The 15,687-nt window shown below is 46.6% G+C and overlaps 1 protein-coding gene across 4 annotated transcripts in view; it reads right to left on the bottom strand.

Moving 5' to 3' along the window:
• The window catches only part of VANGL1 (VANGL planar cell polarity protein 1), a 43,123-nt gene extending 29,758 nt beyond the window's left edge, over nt 1-13,365 (bottom strand). Inside the window, exons 1-4 of one of the 4 annotated variants that reach the window (XM_077921438.1) lie at nt 12,940-13,365; nt 7,782-8,016; nt 3,989-4,112; nt 138-745 (exon numbers count right to left, since the gene is read on the bottom strand). In XM_077921438.1, the coding sequence (XP_077777564.1) occupies nt 138-745; nt 3,989-4,112; nt 7,782-7,852 (803 nt within the window). In that variant the 5' untranslated portion in view covers nt 7,853-8,016; nt 12,940-13,365. Of the gene's footprint in view, nt 1-137; nt 746-3,988; nt 4,116-7,781; nt 8,017-12,939 lie in introns of all 4 variants that reach the window. The other 3 variants (XM_077921437.1, XM_077921441.1, XM_077921440.1) reach the window with 3 other exon arrangements.
• Between the last annotated feature and the right edge of the window lie 2,322 nt (nt 13,366-15,687).

The raw sequence follows: 15,687 nt of genomic DNA, 5'->3' as shown, positions 1-15,687 counted from the left end.
AATTCTGTTTCTCTTCTGGCTTCAGTTTAAGTTTTGTATCTATTAAATAAAAAAACCCCCACCTTTAAAAAATAAAGCAGGAAGTAGAGATTAAATGCAAATTGCTGCTCTGTCTTCCCAAATCTGCTTTGACCTACCTCAAGTGTCCCAGGCTATAATAGCGTGATTCTCCGTCTGTCGATCGAACCACCTTGACCGTGAACATTGGTTGCAGCTGCCTCAGTTCCAGCACCACAATGGCGAGATAGTGGACAAAGAGAAGAGCGTCCACCAGCGACACAGCAAACTGTACAATCCCCTGGTAATTGATGTCCTTGGATTCCAAAATGCGGACGCCATAAAAGAGCCAGTAAGAAAACACCAGCAGAAATAAGAGGACCAAAATGAGGGTGCGAAAGACAAACACCCTGGGGAGGTCAGCCTTGGGCTGGCGGAAGAAGAGAGCCCAGGTGCCAATCAAGAGGATGAGGAGTTTGAAAGCCACAGAGATGAAGAGTCCCTCACAAGCCGTGCCACATGGCTCTAACTCAGTCCTCCGCAGGATCTGCGGGAGAAGAATGAAGGCAACAGGGGTGAGGAAGACGAGGAGTCCCAGAACAGCAGCCAACGTCAAGAGAAAATAGCGCTTGCACTCTACGCCAACGCTGTCCTCCAAGTCCTTGCTGATCCTGGAAATGTCCTCCTGGGACATGCTATGTTCAGAGGTACCTGTGATGGCAGTTGTGGTCTCACCCCAGTTGTCATCCTAAGCAGAAAAGAAGAGAACACGTTCATAAGCAACTCCGATAGTCAGGACACTTTCAGATGGCCCTCGTTTTGCAGGCGAAGAGGGCTAGTTCAGGGCCTCCAATCCCCCAATGCATGGGCCTATGAACCCACACAGCTGACAAGAGACCAGAGCAAGCTATGCCCTCTGCATTTATGGCTTCCCCACACTGAAGAGGATGCCCTGGAGAAATAGGCAAAAGCCTTTCCATAGGATGTTTCCCGATTTCCTCAGTTGACTGTCCTCATAGCCACCTGGGATAACAGTAAACCGCACAGTTTCCCTCCCATATTCTCATTGTTAGCTTTACTCTTGTGAAGAGCATACTTCACTTTAAAATGGGGGGAAACATCTCAGCCAGTTACTCATCCCTCAGTAGTTATACTTGACATCTAAGTGGTCAAAAAAGATTTGGTCAGTTGACGAGTCACATAGTTAAAAGATATTGTTACAAGGAAGAACAATTACAGTGGTACCTCGGGTTAAGAACTTAATTCATTCCGGAGGTCCATTCTTAACCTGAAACTCTTCTTGACCTGAGGTACCACTTTAGCTAATGGGGCCTCCTGCTGCCGTCGCACGACTGCTGTTCTCATCCTGAAGCAAAGTTCTTAACCCGAGGTACTATTTCTGGGTTAGCAGAGTCTGTAACCTGAAGCGTCTGTAACCTGAAGCATCTGTAACCCGAGGTACCACTGTAATAGGCCTAATACACTAATTACCCAAAAAACCTGTGAGATGTCATCATTATACACTATTGTTAAAAATAATTTCCTGCCTTCCTCCTAGGAAAACATACATGTTTGCACATCACAATAAAGCCAATCTTTTGGGTTTAGCATGGTTTACTAAGAAGGGACGTGGGTGGTGCTGTGGGTTAAACCACAGAGCCTAGGACTTGCCTATCAGAAGGTCGGCAGTTCGAATCCCCGCGATGGGGTGAGCTCCCGTTGCTCAGTCCCTGCTCCTGCCAACCTAGCAGTTCGAAAGCACATCAAAATGCAAGTAGATAAATAGGTACAGTGGTGCCCCGCAAGACGAATGCCTCGCAAGACGAAAAACTCGCTAGACGAAAGGGTTTTCCGTTTTTTGAGTCGTTCCGCAAGACGAATTTCCCTATGGGCTTGCTTCGCAAGACGAAACGTCTTGCGAGTTTGTTTCCTTTTTCTTAAAGCCGCTAATCCGTTAATAGCCGCTAAGCCGCTAATAGCCGCTAAGCCGCTAATAGCCATGCTTCGCAAGACGAAAAAACCGCAAGACGAAGAGACTCGTGGGACGGATTAATTTCGTCTTGTGAGGCACCACTGTACCGCTCTGGCAGGAAGGTAAATGGCATCTCCGTGCGCTGCTCTGGTTCGCCAGAAGTGGCTTAGTCATGCTGGCCCACATGACCCGGCCAATAAACGAGATGAGCGTGGCAACCCCAGAGTTGGCCACAACTGGACTAATGGTCAGGGGTCCCTTTACCTTTTTACTAAGAGCAAGCAGAGCACACATTGCCTGATAGCTCATACAGTACTTTGTTCCTCCTGTGGTGTGAGCAGGATAGACAAACCAGGAAGTCTTGGCCTCCCATTACATCTGAACCATGGACCATGGTTTGCTGCAACCTAACAAGCCATGATCAACAAGTCAACACCAAACCATGGCTCAAGTTTGTGGCTTAGGGAGCCACAAATGGGAATCCAAGAGTTCTGTTTGTTTGTTCCACTCTCTCCAGGGAAGGAGTCATCAGACTTATTCAGACAGTCTAGTTTTTTAGGATGTGCAAACGCTGCCATTGTTTCCCTCATCTATTTTCTCCTAGCAACTAGTTGTGAGATAGGGCGTAAGTAGCTTTGGGCTAATCAACATCCCTAAGGATTTTCATGGCTGAGGATTTAAACCTGGATCATCCAAGGCTCTACTCACTGGGAAGTTTCCTTGGCCACTGTAGACATAACAAGTAGCCAGTGGCAGAAGCTTTGTATCTTGCAATGTTTACCAAATATAGTGTCAGGTATCAGACCACCAATGTTGTGCTGTGCCCATGTAATCCTGTTCTAGGTGTCAAGTCATTTAGTCTGCCAAGTATGGATCTGAAATAGAGCTGCCATTTAGGAAATTAGATTGCCAAAGGTCTTTCGCTTACTCCAGTGCTCTGCAAATTGCAGTAAACTTCCAAAGGTACATATAATTGGTAGATCTTTCTCCCCACGTCATCTTAGCCAAAGGCCAATGAAACTACACAGAAAGATGGCAATAAGCCAGCCACTGCTTCCCCTTTGCCCTTCAGCAATTTGCAAAACATTTTTGGATTAGAGAACTTTTGCAAGATACCGTATGCAAGGCGAATCTTGCACACTGGTAAACTTTTCCACAGCCCTTCCAAAACTGAAAAGCACATTTTTTTTAAGGCAAGCCATTGGAAGTCTTATTTTTAAAGATGCCAAAAGACTCGCCCAAGGCAAGTTCAAGGCAGTCTGAGGCAGAGGTGAGGCAATCTCTCAAATGCATGTGCAACTCTGTACTGAATTACCTTGGCTGTCTACTAAGGGCCTGGTTGGCCTGTTTGTCTAAAAGTCAGGTTTACCAGGAGTGGCAAAGAAACTGAACATCTGTTAGATTCAAATAAGAAGATTCCCGTCCAAGTGGGCCTCACCAGAGATTACTGCAACAAGGCAGAAGAATGTGTGTAAGAGAGAAAGAGAGAGAATGTGAATGAGTTCTGAAGTCTCTAGTGAGCGGTACAGGAGAAACGAGTGGTGCTATTTTCGTTTGCAGTCAGAAAGCATCAGATCCCATGGAAGCCATTAGCAGTCAGTCCACCCAGACATATCAGTTGAAAGATATTTTTCAAATATCTGCTATTTATAGTGCAGCATCCTGTGTCAAGAATAACTCAGATTACAACCGGGCACTGGAGCATTGGCCAAAAGCATTCAGGCACATTTAAATATTCCCAGTCTGCAACCTTTGAAGGTAGGCGTGATCAGCTGATAGCTTCTAAAGCTTCCAAGGCAATTCTGTGACAGCCTTTGCCATAAAAATGTCTTATCAGGAGCATGTCAGCAACAAAATCAAGAGTTAATCTAAGCATATTGCTGCCACACCTGAAATGACATTAGCCTGAAAAACACATTTAGAGCAACAGTAATAATAGCAAGGCGCCAAGATATTCACTGCCCACAAAATCCTGCACCTGCAGCCCACATTCTGCTGCTCGCCTTCCTCACTCCTTACCTGAGCTTCTTCTGCCCGAGAAGAATCATTCCCCAGCAATGGCTCTGCTGTTGGCGCTTGAATGGTAACAGATTTCTCTGACCGGCTTCCATCTTTACTTCGTGGTGATTTGTGCCTGTCCCGACTTCTTTTTCCATTTAAAAAATAAAAAGGAGAAAATGTTTCACATGCTGATTGTTCTGTCCTTCAATGAACAGTATAAAAGCAGATATACATATTTATACTTATACACAGGGCTTTTTTCAGACAGAACTTGTCAGAACTCAGTTCTAGTACCTCTTGATATTCTAAGAGAATAAGTTCATGGTGAGTTCCGGCACCTCTTTTTCTAGAGAAATAGCACTGCACACACACACACACAAATGTCAATGAAATAAAACTAACTGTCATGCAAAGGCTTTTCAAGTGTTCCCAAGAAGAGAAAGGGCCATGCTGCATAGCCACCCAATTCCTCAGGAGGTTTAAGAAGATTATGAAGGAAGTGCGGTATAGCATTGCTGTGAAGTATCACCTCAGTAAGGAAGATCTGAGGAGATCTTATTTCATTAACCTTTGGTGACCTCACTGGCCATCCATAACCTGCTGCCTCCAACAAGCACTTCTGAGGACATTGCATGGCAAGCCCTTCAAATATTCTGGAATCTGGTTGACAGCTCTCACTTGGGAGTCTATATACACAAACACACACACACACACACAAGGGAAGCCGCAGCAGGATGAGAGTCTTGGCAGGCTCAAATTCTCCCATCTGTACAGAACTGGAATCTCGCACCAACCCACACATACGCTAACCATAACTGGCAGCCAAATCTTAAATTTCTCTCTTGTCCAAGGTTCAAAACATATCCAAGACAGAGAACTTCTGGTCAGGCAGTAAGTTGTACTGTACTGGGACTGTCAATCTGGGGAAAGCCCAGCATTTCAATGGTATAATTTCATTTCTTTTAAAAAACTTTTCTTTACAGTTTCTTGAGCTGACAAATTTACGTATGACAAAGTAACTTTTCCCTCCCTCAGAATTGCCTGAGGCCTTTTTTGAAACAAAATAAAAAAATTCCTTCCAGTAGCATCTTAGAGACCAACTAAGTTTGTTATTGGTATGAGCTTTCGTGTGCATGCACACATTCTTCAGATACTGAAGCCTTAGTATTAGGCAGAATAGCTAATAACCTCCAAGTCCAACATTTACTTGATTGACTATGGTTTTAGCCAGTAACTTACTGAAAGAAGCTGTTGACTTAATTTATCTTCCTCACTTGGGCATCCCTGTGACTAGCAGTTAACCATGGTGGTTAGAAGAAGCAAGAAAATGTTCCTCTCTAGCACTGAAGGAACAGATTCCAGAACACTTATTCCAGGTATATAATGATGGCCAACACAAATTCAGATCTTTGGACTGATGGTGTCTGTGTACTGCATTATTTGGTAGCTTGCATTTCAAAGGATGTGTATTTTCCTTTTAACATTTCTTCCGAGCAAGGCTCGGGGTTAGGGCGTTTTCTTGGTAGCAGGGGCACTGCATCCCTGATTGCCTCCAGGGACAGGCAGGGGGGTGGGGAAGGGTGTGTGGGCATTGTGCCCCCTCAAAAAAATGTGCCGTGGGGGGGAGGGCCATGGGGGCAGGACATGCCACCAGAGTGACCCCTGCCCTGCCCAATGCTGCAAAACAGACGCAGACTCTGAAGCCAGTTTTACAGGAATCCGATTGAATTCAAACCACTTGCTGAAAACAGAGCGGTTTCTTCCTCTGCAAACTTCAAATGGACTTTAAAAGGAATCACTCAAACCAACAAGCCCCAGTTACAGCAAGCCCCTTTGGAAATACGTTTTATAGAAAATCTGGGGCAGGGAATTATGCTACATCAGTGGTTCCCAATTAGCTAATTACTGAGGACCCCCGATTTTTCAAAAGCCAAGCCACGGACACTCCCCCCGCAACTTTTTGAAAATTTTGATAACTCTATGGTAGTTACCTTGGCAGTACCGGAAGTACCGGAATGGGTTACTTCTGGGTTTTGGCAGTCGTGCATGTGCAGAAGCGCTAAATCGCACTTTGTACCAAGAAGTGCCAAATTGCAACCCGCGCATGTGCAGACGTGCCACTGCAGGTTGCGGATGCTGCGGGTTGCGAACGTGCATCCCGCCCGGATAACATTCGCAACCCGAGCTTCCACTCTATATATGTCCAGCAATGTAGCAGAATATCACGATGTTTAGCTGCTGATATAGCACGATGTTGAAAACCAGATGTCGCTCATCCATAATCTGTTTGCTTATTAGGGGCTGACGAAGGAAAGCTGCTCTGCCTCAGTGCCAGGGGAAGGTAGTGCCATGGTGCCTTGAAGTGAGGGTGATCAGCTGTCCTGTTCTCCGTCAGCTCAGATCAGCAGCGTGCTGAGAACATTGTGTGACATCGGCAGTGCCTTGAAATCAGCTGCTCTGCTCTCCCTTGCGTGAGAAGTGATATATTGCTGCGTATTGCCGGGTCAAAATTGTTATCGCAGTGCGATTTCAAAACCGATTTTGGCCAATATATTGAAAAATCGAACAGTGCTAAAACAGACATAAACAGTGCTAAAACAAATATAAAAATTTGATATTACCATGCAAAAAATGACAAAAAATCAGTTGGGGGGGAGGCAAGGGATGGGGCCGCAGACCCCCCTGGGTGCATTCCACAGACCCCCAGGGTCCCCGGACCCCTAACTGGGAACTGCTGGGCTACTTCAAACTTCTGCAGCAAACAGGAAGATTTATAGGCCTTATGGAAGAACGGATGCCTTTTTGGACTATTTAAACAAAGATTACAGCATGATGAACTCGTGAGCAGGATTTGAGCTAGGAGCAGCAGAAGTAATTCGATTATAATATTGTGGTTATGCTCTGATTATAGAATACAGCAGAAGGGGAGAAGCAACAACTCCTTGGAAAATGGGGTAGGAAGTCGACAAAAATAAGGGAAAATACAAAATTGTTTAAAATGGTGAAATGGAATAAAATAGAATTTTAAAAAGGGAATATTTATAAGACAACTCCAGGCACCCTTGGAGGAGGAAAATTTTCTAGCTCTGTTACAAGTGAGATTCAACCCTACTTTGGGCAATGAGACAGCCTTGGTCACTTGCATAATGACCTATGTTGGGAAAAGGAGAGGGGTAATAAGCCTCTGTTGGTTCACCTTCATCTCTTGGTGCCTTTGAATCCCCCTCACCGTGGTATTTGTCTGAGGAGACTGAGTTGGGAGCAGGGGGCAATGTTTTGCAGTGGTTCTGCTGCTACATCAAATGAAGGCCACAACCTTAAGGGGATACCTGATTCCACTAACAGTTAATCCCGCTTCCCAAGGAACTCTGGGAATTGTGTAGCTGGGGCCTTAGGTATTGCAGAAAGTGGCAACATGATGGAAGATGGCAAAGGGAATGAGGTATCCTGACTATGTGGGTCCAGAGCATTATAATGAGAAGGCAACATCCTATCCCCTGTATCACGGGTGGGGAACCTGTGGCCCTCCAGGTTTTGCTGGACAATAATTCTCATTACCCGGACCATTGGCCATGCTGGCTGGTACTGATGGGTGCTGGACTCCCAAGAACATCTGAAGGGCCACAGCTATCCCCATTCCAGTCCCGTGTGGAAGCAGAGACACAATAAGCCCCAAAGAAAGCATTCAGGGCGCTCCCATAGACCGTGCTCTCTTTTTGTGGATTTGTGCTGGAGCATTCACCAAGACAAACAAGTCTCAAGCAGTAAGAAGGCAGATTCTAGACCAGATCGGCGATAAAAGTATTCATACCCTTGTCTCTGGGCCTTTTTGGAGTGACCTGAATAGTGGGAATATCCAGAGTAGGTTGACTCAGTATCCATGGTGGAAGAGAAGCCGGGGAACAGAAGACAAAGGCACCCAAGCAGGCCACTAAGTCCGAAGAAAGCGTTTTGGTGGTTGGCTCCGATTTTCGATACTCCGCCCAAAATTTGGAGAGAACCGTAATTTCAGTCTTCAGTTCTAGGGAAGCATCTTCAACATAAACCTAGGAAAGTAAATATTAATAATGAGATGGACTATTAAACACAAACAAATACTAGGTTCTCCTGCAGTGGTGCTTTTCCTGCTTTGGGGGATCAATATTCAAACACTCTGAACCTGGGGTGCCTTTAATAGTTGTGTGTTGAAAATAGGGCTGCCACACGTCTGGATTTTCCCAGACAGAGCCGGGAAACGGGCTTGAAAATGCCGTCCAGGTAGAATGTCTCAGAATTTTTTCTCACAATGAGATGACAATTGTTACATCTGCTGAAGTTTCCATGCAATTTGGCCCTTAACTATCTGAACATATGAATAAAGAGGATGAAGTCACACCTAGATCTGCTGTACTCTGATCAGTATAGCACTATACCATGCAACAGGCTGTTGTTCAATTTGAGGTTTCTCTTGTGCATTTTCTTAATCTTGGATTGGTGATTTTTACCTTGCACACTGGAAGGGCAGGATCTGAATTTAGGAAGTAATCACTGTGATTTTCAAAAGCTTTTGGTTTTGTTTAATGTGTTCAAAAGATGACTGAAGGGGGGGGGGGAGAGAGACGACTGAAGGAAGGTTGTGTTTTACAATGGCCCATAAAGGTACCCCTGCCCGTACGGGCCAGTCTTGACAGACTCTAGGGTTGTGCGCCCATCTCACTCTAGAGGCCGGGGACCAGCGCTGTCCGGAGACACTTCCGGGTCACGTGGCCAGCGTGACATCGCTGCTCTGGTGAGCCAGAGCCGCACACGGAAACGCCGTTTACCTTCCCGCTAGTAAGCGGTCCCTATTTATCTACTTGCACTCGGGGGTGCTTTCGAACTGCTAGGTTGGCAGGCGCTGGGACCGAGCAACGGGAGCGCACCCCGCTGCGGGGATTCGAACCGCCGACCTTTCGATCGGCAAGCCCTAGGCGCTGAGGCTTTTACCCACAGCGCCACCCGCGTCCCACAATGGCCCATACATAAAACCAAAAAATGAAACGACCATGTAGCAGGCAAAGAAATTGCATACAAGGTGGATAAACTGTTTTTTTAAAAAATATCACTGAGACAGTATAAAGTCAGGATACATTCAGAGTGAGGGTCACAACCAAGAGAAGGGTCTGTTATCAGAATGCTGCAGCCAGGACTCTGGAGACACTAATCAAAACACAACCCTGCTGTATCACTCAGGACCTGCTAAGACAATGCAGCAAAGCCTTTCTTATTGATCACCTGGTAGAACTAAAAGTAAAATGTCAAACTAATGTAAGGTTCACTGTGGTCTATGCACGTCAACCTAAACCATCTCTGAACCAGCATTCTGTGTGAACCAGACCACAATGGTTTAGATAATCATCTCTGCTCAGTAAGCTGAGATACGAACCAACAAGACTTCTGCCCATGCAAATAGCTCTTTTGGTCCTCCCTTTGTGTCATGAACAATCAAAACAAGAAGTCTATAATTAGACATAATTACCATTTTGTCTGAAGCATGATTTGGAACAAGCCAGGCTATTATCCGAGACTCGCTATTCTGGGAGTAAGCGCTACTCAGCTCAGTGAGACTTACTTTTGAGTGAACACGTCTGCACCATGCTCTAACCAACTGAGCTAAGCTGCTTATCCTATATAATTGCACTGCAAACCATGGTTTAAATTTGGTTCTATATCTTGCCTTGTTTCATGGCTGGTAACCGCAGTCCCCCGGTTCAGATTAAATGGGGAACTATAGTTCTTTAGACGCTTCCTGACTTGACAGCTCACATCGCAAAGGGAGGGGCAAAGGAGCTACATGTAAGAAGCAAAAGGCTCATTCATATCTTAGTTTATTAATCCAATATATGATTCAGTGTAGGCAATGACAGAAAGTGCTAAAATCACCTTGGTCTGCATTGGAGAGGGAAGCTGGAAGCTTAACTAAAAATCTAAAAATATAAAGTTAAGGACTTAAATTGGTTGGGAAGCAGTAGAAATATTTATTAGAACAACAATTAATCTTGTGACATTTGGTGTCAATGAATATAGTGAAAACTATGAGAGGCAAAGTGGTCTGGCGGTTAAAGAGCTTGCCAGCATCTCTGAAGGCCATGGGTTCAAGTGCTGCTTATTCTCACACTGGGTGGTCACCTGCAATTCACTCAGCAAAGAAGCAGTACGTGAACTAATGTATCTTGCATCTTGATTCCTGCATTGCAGAGCGTTAGACTGGAGGACCCTTTGCCTACCTTCCAAATCTACAATTCTATGATTCTAGCTCTGAGTAAAGGACTGCACTGTTACTATAAGGTTTCATGGACATCAGATGCATTAATGTTACTTAAGATTCTAACATTGTTAATATTAGTGCTTTCATAAAGAACTTCTGAAAAAAATTGTTTGCGCTGCTTATTCCAGTCTCTATTCTATACGCAAAAGCACCCTAACCAAACCCGAGTGTGTTTTGCCACCAATTATTAACATCCATATGCTGGACTATCCTGCAGCTGCTGCCCTCTGCTGAAAAGCAGAATTGCTTTGCACCTTCAAGAATTAAACACTGAGCACTAGAGCTGAATTGCTCTTCTCCATGAAAGCTTATGGCACAATAAATTTTCAGTTGGTCTTTGAAGTCACACAATACTTTTTTCCCCTGATTGCTTTAACAGACTAGCATATCAACCTCTCTGGAGCTGTTTCTGTTATAAGCTTTTGAATGAAATGGAACTAGGTATCTCTTCTACTACCATTTCTGTAGTCAGCTGGTAAAACGAGACAAGCTTCATCTTGATGATGCCCAATTTAGTTTATTACCTAAGTGGTCCAGACAGCAGCTGTGATGGCACCCACCTTGCGGAATGATCTCCCTTCCGAGTTCCATCAGGCACCAGCTATTTCAGCAGATTTACAGCAAGAGGCAAAACATCAACTCACCTAGGCATTTGTAAGGTTTTTCCACCTTCCTTCCCAAACCCTGGATGCTATAGCTGTATATTTTACTACTGTGCATATTTTGTGAACCACCCTGACATTACTTTTAACTAAGGGTACTGTGTAAATAAGTTACGCAAATAAATGGAAATAAAGTGTAATAATATTCTTCTTAGGCAGACGTAACTCACAACAATACATTACTAAAGGCACCCAACAGCACAAGCTCAGAGGTTTTTGAAGGATATTCCCTTCATAAAATTGAGCATAACTGATTTCTTCCTTAAGGCTTTACAGTCTTTTCCAGCTAAACAGTCTCAACTGAGACTATTAAATTGGCACACAGGGCTACCTTATAGATGCAGTATTTTCGAACTTGCCTCAAACAGCTTGTTTTTATTTAACACCAGAGTTTTACGGGGCAACACACTTTCCATTCATCAAGGGAACATTTTCTCTACTGTAGGAAAGACCTGTTGAATCACTGGTTGCATGCAACCTAATTCTATGCATAATATCTAAGCAGATTCTGAGACACACTGGTGTATAACCCAGAACCCACAGTGCAGCTAAGTATTTGTGCAGTGGATTGATTTCTTACATTGTCTTTTCATGCTGATATTTTTGCATTTCCTACATGGAACTCACTCATACAATCAAACAACGGCTTTAGAAAGTACCTAGCATTACTGCAAGAAATCTTGCAATCCCAAATCCTAACCAGCACTAGACGTCTGCCCAAGTTTCCAAGCAAGCTCCAGGATAGGGTGTTGCTCAAGGCTTTTGCCTGGAATTAGCCTATTTTGGTTAATGACCCCCTAAAACACCATTCACTTTGCAGTAACTATGCCTGTAAAGGAAGGAATGTGGGAGGAACCAGCCTTCAACAATTCCCCTCGCCAGGCTCACTATGGCAACTTGCGGTGGCAGAGCTGGGTGGAGATCATCTCGGCAACTACACAGTTGTCCCTGCTGAAAGCGGGGAGGAATCTTCCTGTCCAAAGCTCCAAGGGCAGGAAGTGGTTGCCAGCAACCTGGCCAAGGTGGCACGAAGGGTCAAACTGAAGACCTCCCATGCCAGCAGCATCCAGTTAGTCATTCTCCCTGTCCTTCCCAGCTTCCAAAGTTGGGAAGACGGCTGGAAGTTGTTTGGCAGCTGCATGGCAAAGGCAGCTGGATAGCCTTGGCCGTGCCGACCAAACTGTTGCCTGCCCACCCCTGCCACCTTTCCAGCTTGAAAGCAGAAACAGCAGGTGGATGCTGCTCCCTGAAAGCGCTCTCCAGGAGAGGGTCCCAACTGTCCCAGGAAGGGTGGACAAGGGTGGGTGGGTGTTGCACACTGCAGCTTGAAGGCAGTTAGGGCACGTTAAAGCAGCGACGCTCAGCCCTGCACGCTTCCTGCTGGCCTTGCAAAAGGCCCCTGGGGCTGGGGGTCCACTGCCAGGAGGTGCCCAAGGCAATTTCAAGCAACAGTGCCCCAACCAGAAGGCCCTCATCGCTGCCCTTCTCCCTACAGATCAGGGTACATCTCCACTCAGGGTGCCTCAGCTAATTGGCACCAGTCTGTAATGGCAAGGATGCGTCCAAGCTAGCAGACCAAGTAGCCCAGTGGGTTCTCCTCTGCAAAGCGGGTGACAAGCAACCCCAATTCAGAAGCTGCGGTTCCCGGCCGCCCCGGTTTGGAACAGGGCCCCCCACCCGCCCCGGGCTCCACGGGAAGCGGCAGTCAGGCCTGTTCCTCCCGCGAAAGGGAGAGGCTGGCTGCCAGAAAGTCCAGTCGGGATGCGGGCGGCGGCGGGGGAGCTGGGCTGCCGCGCTCCCTTCTCAGCCAGCGGCGCAACAGGAGAGGCAGAGCGAAGAGCGGCTCCCACCAAAAGCCCCGCGGCTCCCGGGCGCGCAGAGGGCGAAAGAAGCGCCGCGTCTCCGGGGCTCTGCGAGGAGGATCGCGCCCGGCTGGCGGACGGGTCCCTGCCCGGGGCGAAGGAGTGGGAGAAGCCGCGCCCGGGAGAGGGAGAAGGAGGAGGAGGAAGAAGGCGACTGACCTCTCGCCCGCCCGCCGCCGCCGCGCCATCCTGCAGCTCCCGGTGGACGGAGCGCGCAACGCGCCAGCCTCCCCGCCCGCCCGCCGCTGCCTCCTGCTCCGGCTCAGCTCCAGCTCCGACTCGGCGGCTGCAGCGGCGCTTTCCGCTTCCTGTGCCCCGGACAGCGGCAGCAGCGCCCCGCCCGCCCGCCCGCCCGCCGCCGAGAGTAGCCCTGCCTGCCTCGGCCTGCTGGGAGCGAAGGCGAGCCTGGCCTGGACGCGCCTTTCCCTCGCAAGGAGAGCTCGCCGCGCAGGACTGCCAGGGCCGCTTCCCGGCGGAGAGACAGGCGGCGGGGGGCGGGGAGTTGCCGGCCTCTCGGCGGGGAGAAAGAGGTGTAGCCCGACCGTGTGCATGCTTATTACCGGCCGGCCAGCCCCGCTCCGCCGTGCGCACGCTCTCCAAAAGTCGGGGCTAGCAGGAGCAAAAAGGCGGCTGCGCTTGAACCGTCTTCCTTTGCAAGCCTCTTCGGCGGCGCGCCTGGCCCGGGCTGCCCTGCCAAAGTCCCAGGTCCGGGGCTTCTGAGGGATGCCCCCCTTCCCTCCAGATCCGGAATCCCCTGCTCTGGAGCTTGTGCCGAGGAGGCATCACTAAGCTCCAACCAAGGAAGGAGTTCGAGGGTTTCCTGCAAACTATCTTGAAGCTTGTCACCAAAAAAAGTTGCAAATACAAATCAATACGCCGCTGTTAAGCAACCAGCAATGCAGCCCAGTTTTATTTAGGGTTCTTACTTATTCTCTCTGGCCTCAGAGAGAGGTTCAGATAAGCAACTCGCTTCTTCAATATGCTGGCAGCCTCAGAGAGAGATCCGAACTCCCAGGGATGAGGCTTCAGTTTACATAATATTGAAAAAAAGACTCCAGCCTCTTTTCACAACTTCTTGCATGCGCCTTTTGCACTTGCTACAGTTCTCTACAAATGTAAACTATTAAGTTTCATACACGAGGCACACAAACATAGCTTTTTATGCACATTAAACATAACTTTTACAAGAATTACAGCTGCAAACTGCCGAGTACACAATTACAGACCACATCACTTCCCTGCCAGGATGGACCAAAGGCAATGATAAGAAATAAACATCCTCTAGATTTTCCGATGGTGTTTCCAAAAACCTTCACTACCCTCAACTCAAAGGTCCAGCCCCATTGGCACAAGAATCTCAGATCCATGGCCTCCTAGTATTGCATAAAACAAATAGATACAGGAACGGCAGGAGTCCAAAAAGCGCTGGGTGGACAGGGGTGTGTGGACATGGATGTGATCCATGACATGGCAGTGGTTATCAGGGAATTCTATATAAAAACTATTACTGTATTGGTCTGAATATAAGCCTCACTTTTTTTCCAAATTTTGACCGTGAAAAGTTTTGTGACCCTACAAAAATTGGGTTTTATGATACCACTGCTGAACCAGACATACAGTAAAACGGAAAGGGTGTGAGTGCCCGCAGAATTTTAAGGGAGCGGCTTATATTTGGGTATTCTCTCTCCCCCCCCCCTCGAATTTTAAAGGTGCAGCTTATATTTGGGTGTGGCTTATATTTGGGCCAAAATGTGGTAAGATTCATGTTTCTGCGCCAGGAAGCAGAGAGGGCTGAAATATTTTTCAGCCTGTATTTCCTAACATCAAACAGGAAAACTATATTCTCTCTACCGTATATCTTAAGTCTGTTTTTGATTCAAAAGAGATTAACTCTAGGGACAGCTTTTTTAAAAACAAACAAACAGATTATACATGTAATCCCAAGGTAAATCTTACCAACTCCATTCTAATAAAGGCAAGGGTAAGACAAGGATGTGTTCTTTATTTGAAGGACACCATATGTCTCTCCCCAAACCATATGTTTGAGATTAGCTGGTAGCAGAAATCCCTTTGTTTACGATATGCCAACGACACTATTACTTTCACTACTACAACATGACTGAATGGTTAACAATCAACTATGATACAACTTCATAAAGTTAGATAAGAAATAAAAATAGACCCTGGATGGATGGGCATGCAATATAACTAGCCAAGTAGTAACTTTACATATCTGGAAGTTGTTACCTTGGTCCTTGTCAGATTCAAAATGCAACATCAGATACACTGAATATTCAAGCTGCCCTACAGAGGTTCTAGTATACAAAAAGCAAGCATATACTTTTCGTTTTGAATGTGTACAATGCCTGCAGTATTCATAATGCCTTGAGAATCACCTGGGCCATGGAGACAGGAGACACCAAAGGCAGGCATTTCGAGAAAAGCCTCCAAAACTTGTTGTTTGGGGATGTGAAGTGTTCTCCCAATGGAACCCTGACTGTGTGCATGACTTGCTGAAACATCTGCTCACAGTCTATCTAATGTTGAGTAAGTGTTGAGAATGTCCTGGTCGCATTCTGCTGTTATTTACTGCCCAAAGAAAACTCACCTCTTTGTACAGTGCGTGCACCAGCTGTCAGGGCTAGAACAAGACATTTTGGTACCTGAGATGAGCCACAGATTGGCACCCCACTTTGCCACCGGTTTAGTGAGATGGAGGTGATGGTGTGGGCAAAATTTTGCTTTATCTGGAAAAAGTACAAAGTCTGACTTCTAAATACAACTCTAATACACACCACTTTGTAGCCCTCATGCAATGAAGCACACAAAAATCAAGTTGTAGTGTTTTGAAGAAGAAGAGTTTGGATTTGATATCCCGCCTTTCACTCCCCTTCAGGAGTCTCAAAG

Source organism: Podarcis muralis, chromosome 17 (assembly GCF_964188315.1).
Source record: "Podarcis muralis chromosome 17, rPodMur119.hap1.1, whole genome shotgun sequence".
In the NCBI taxonomy this organism is placed as follows: domain Eukaryota; kingdom Metazoa; phylum Chordata; class Lepidosauria; order Squamata; family Lacertidae; genus Podarcis; species Podarcis muralis.
Note: the sequence above shows the minus strand (reverse complement) of the source record. Positions and strands in the feature narration are given on the sequence as shown.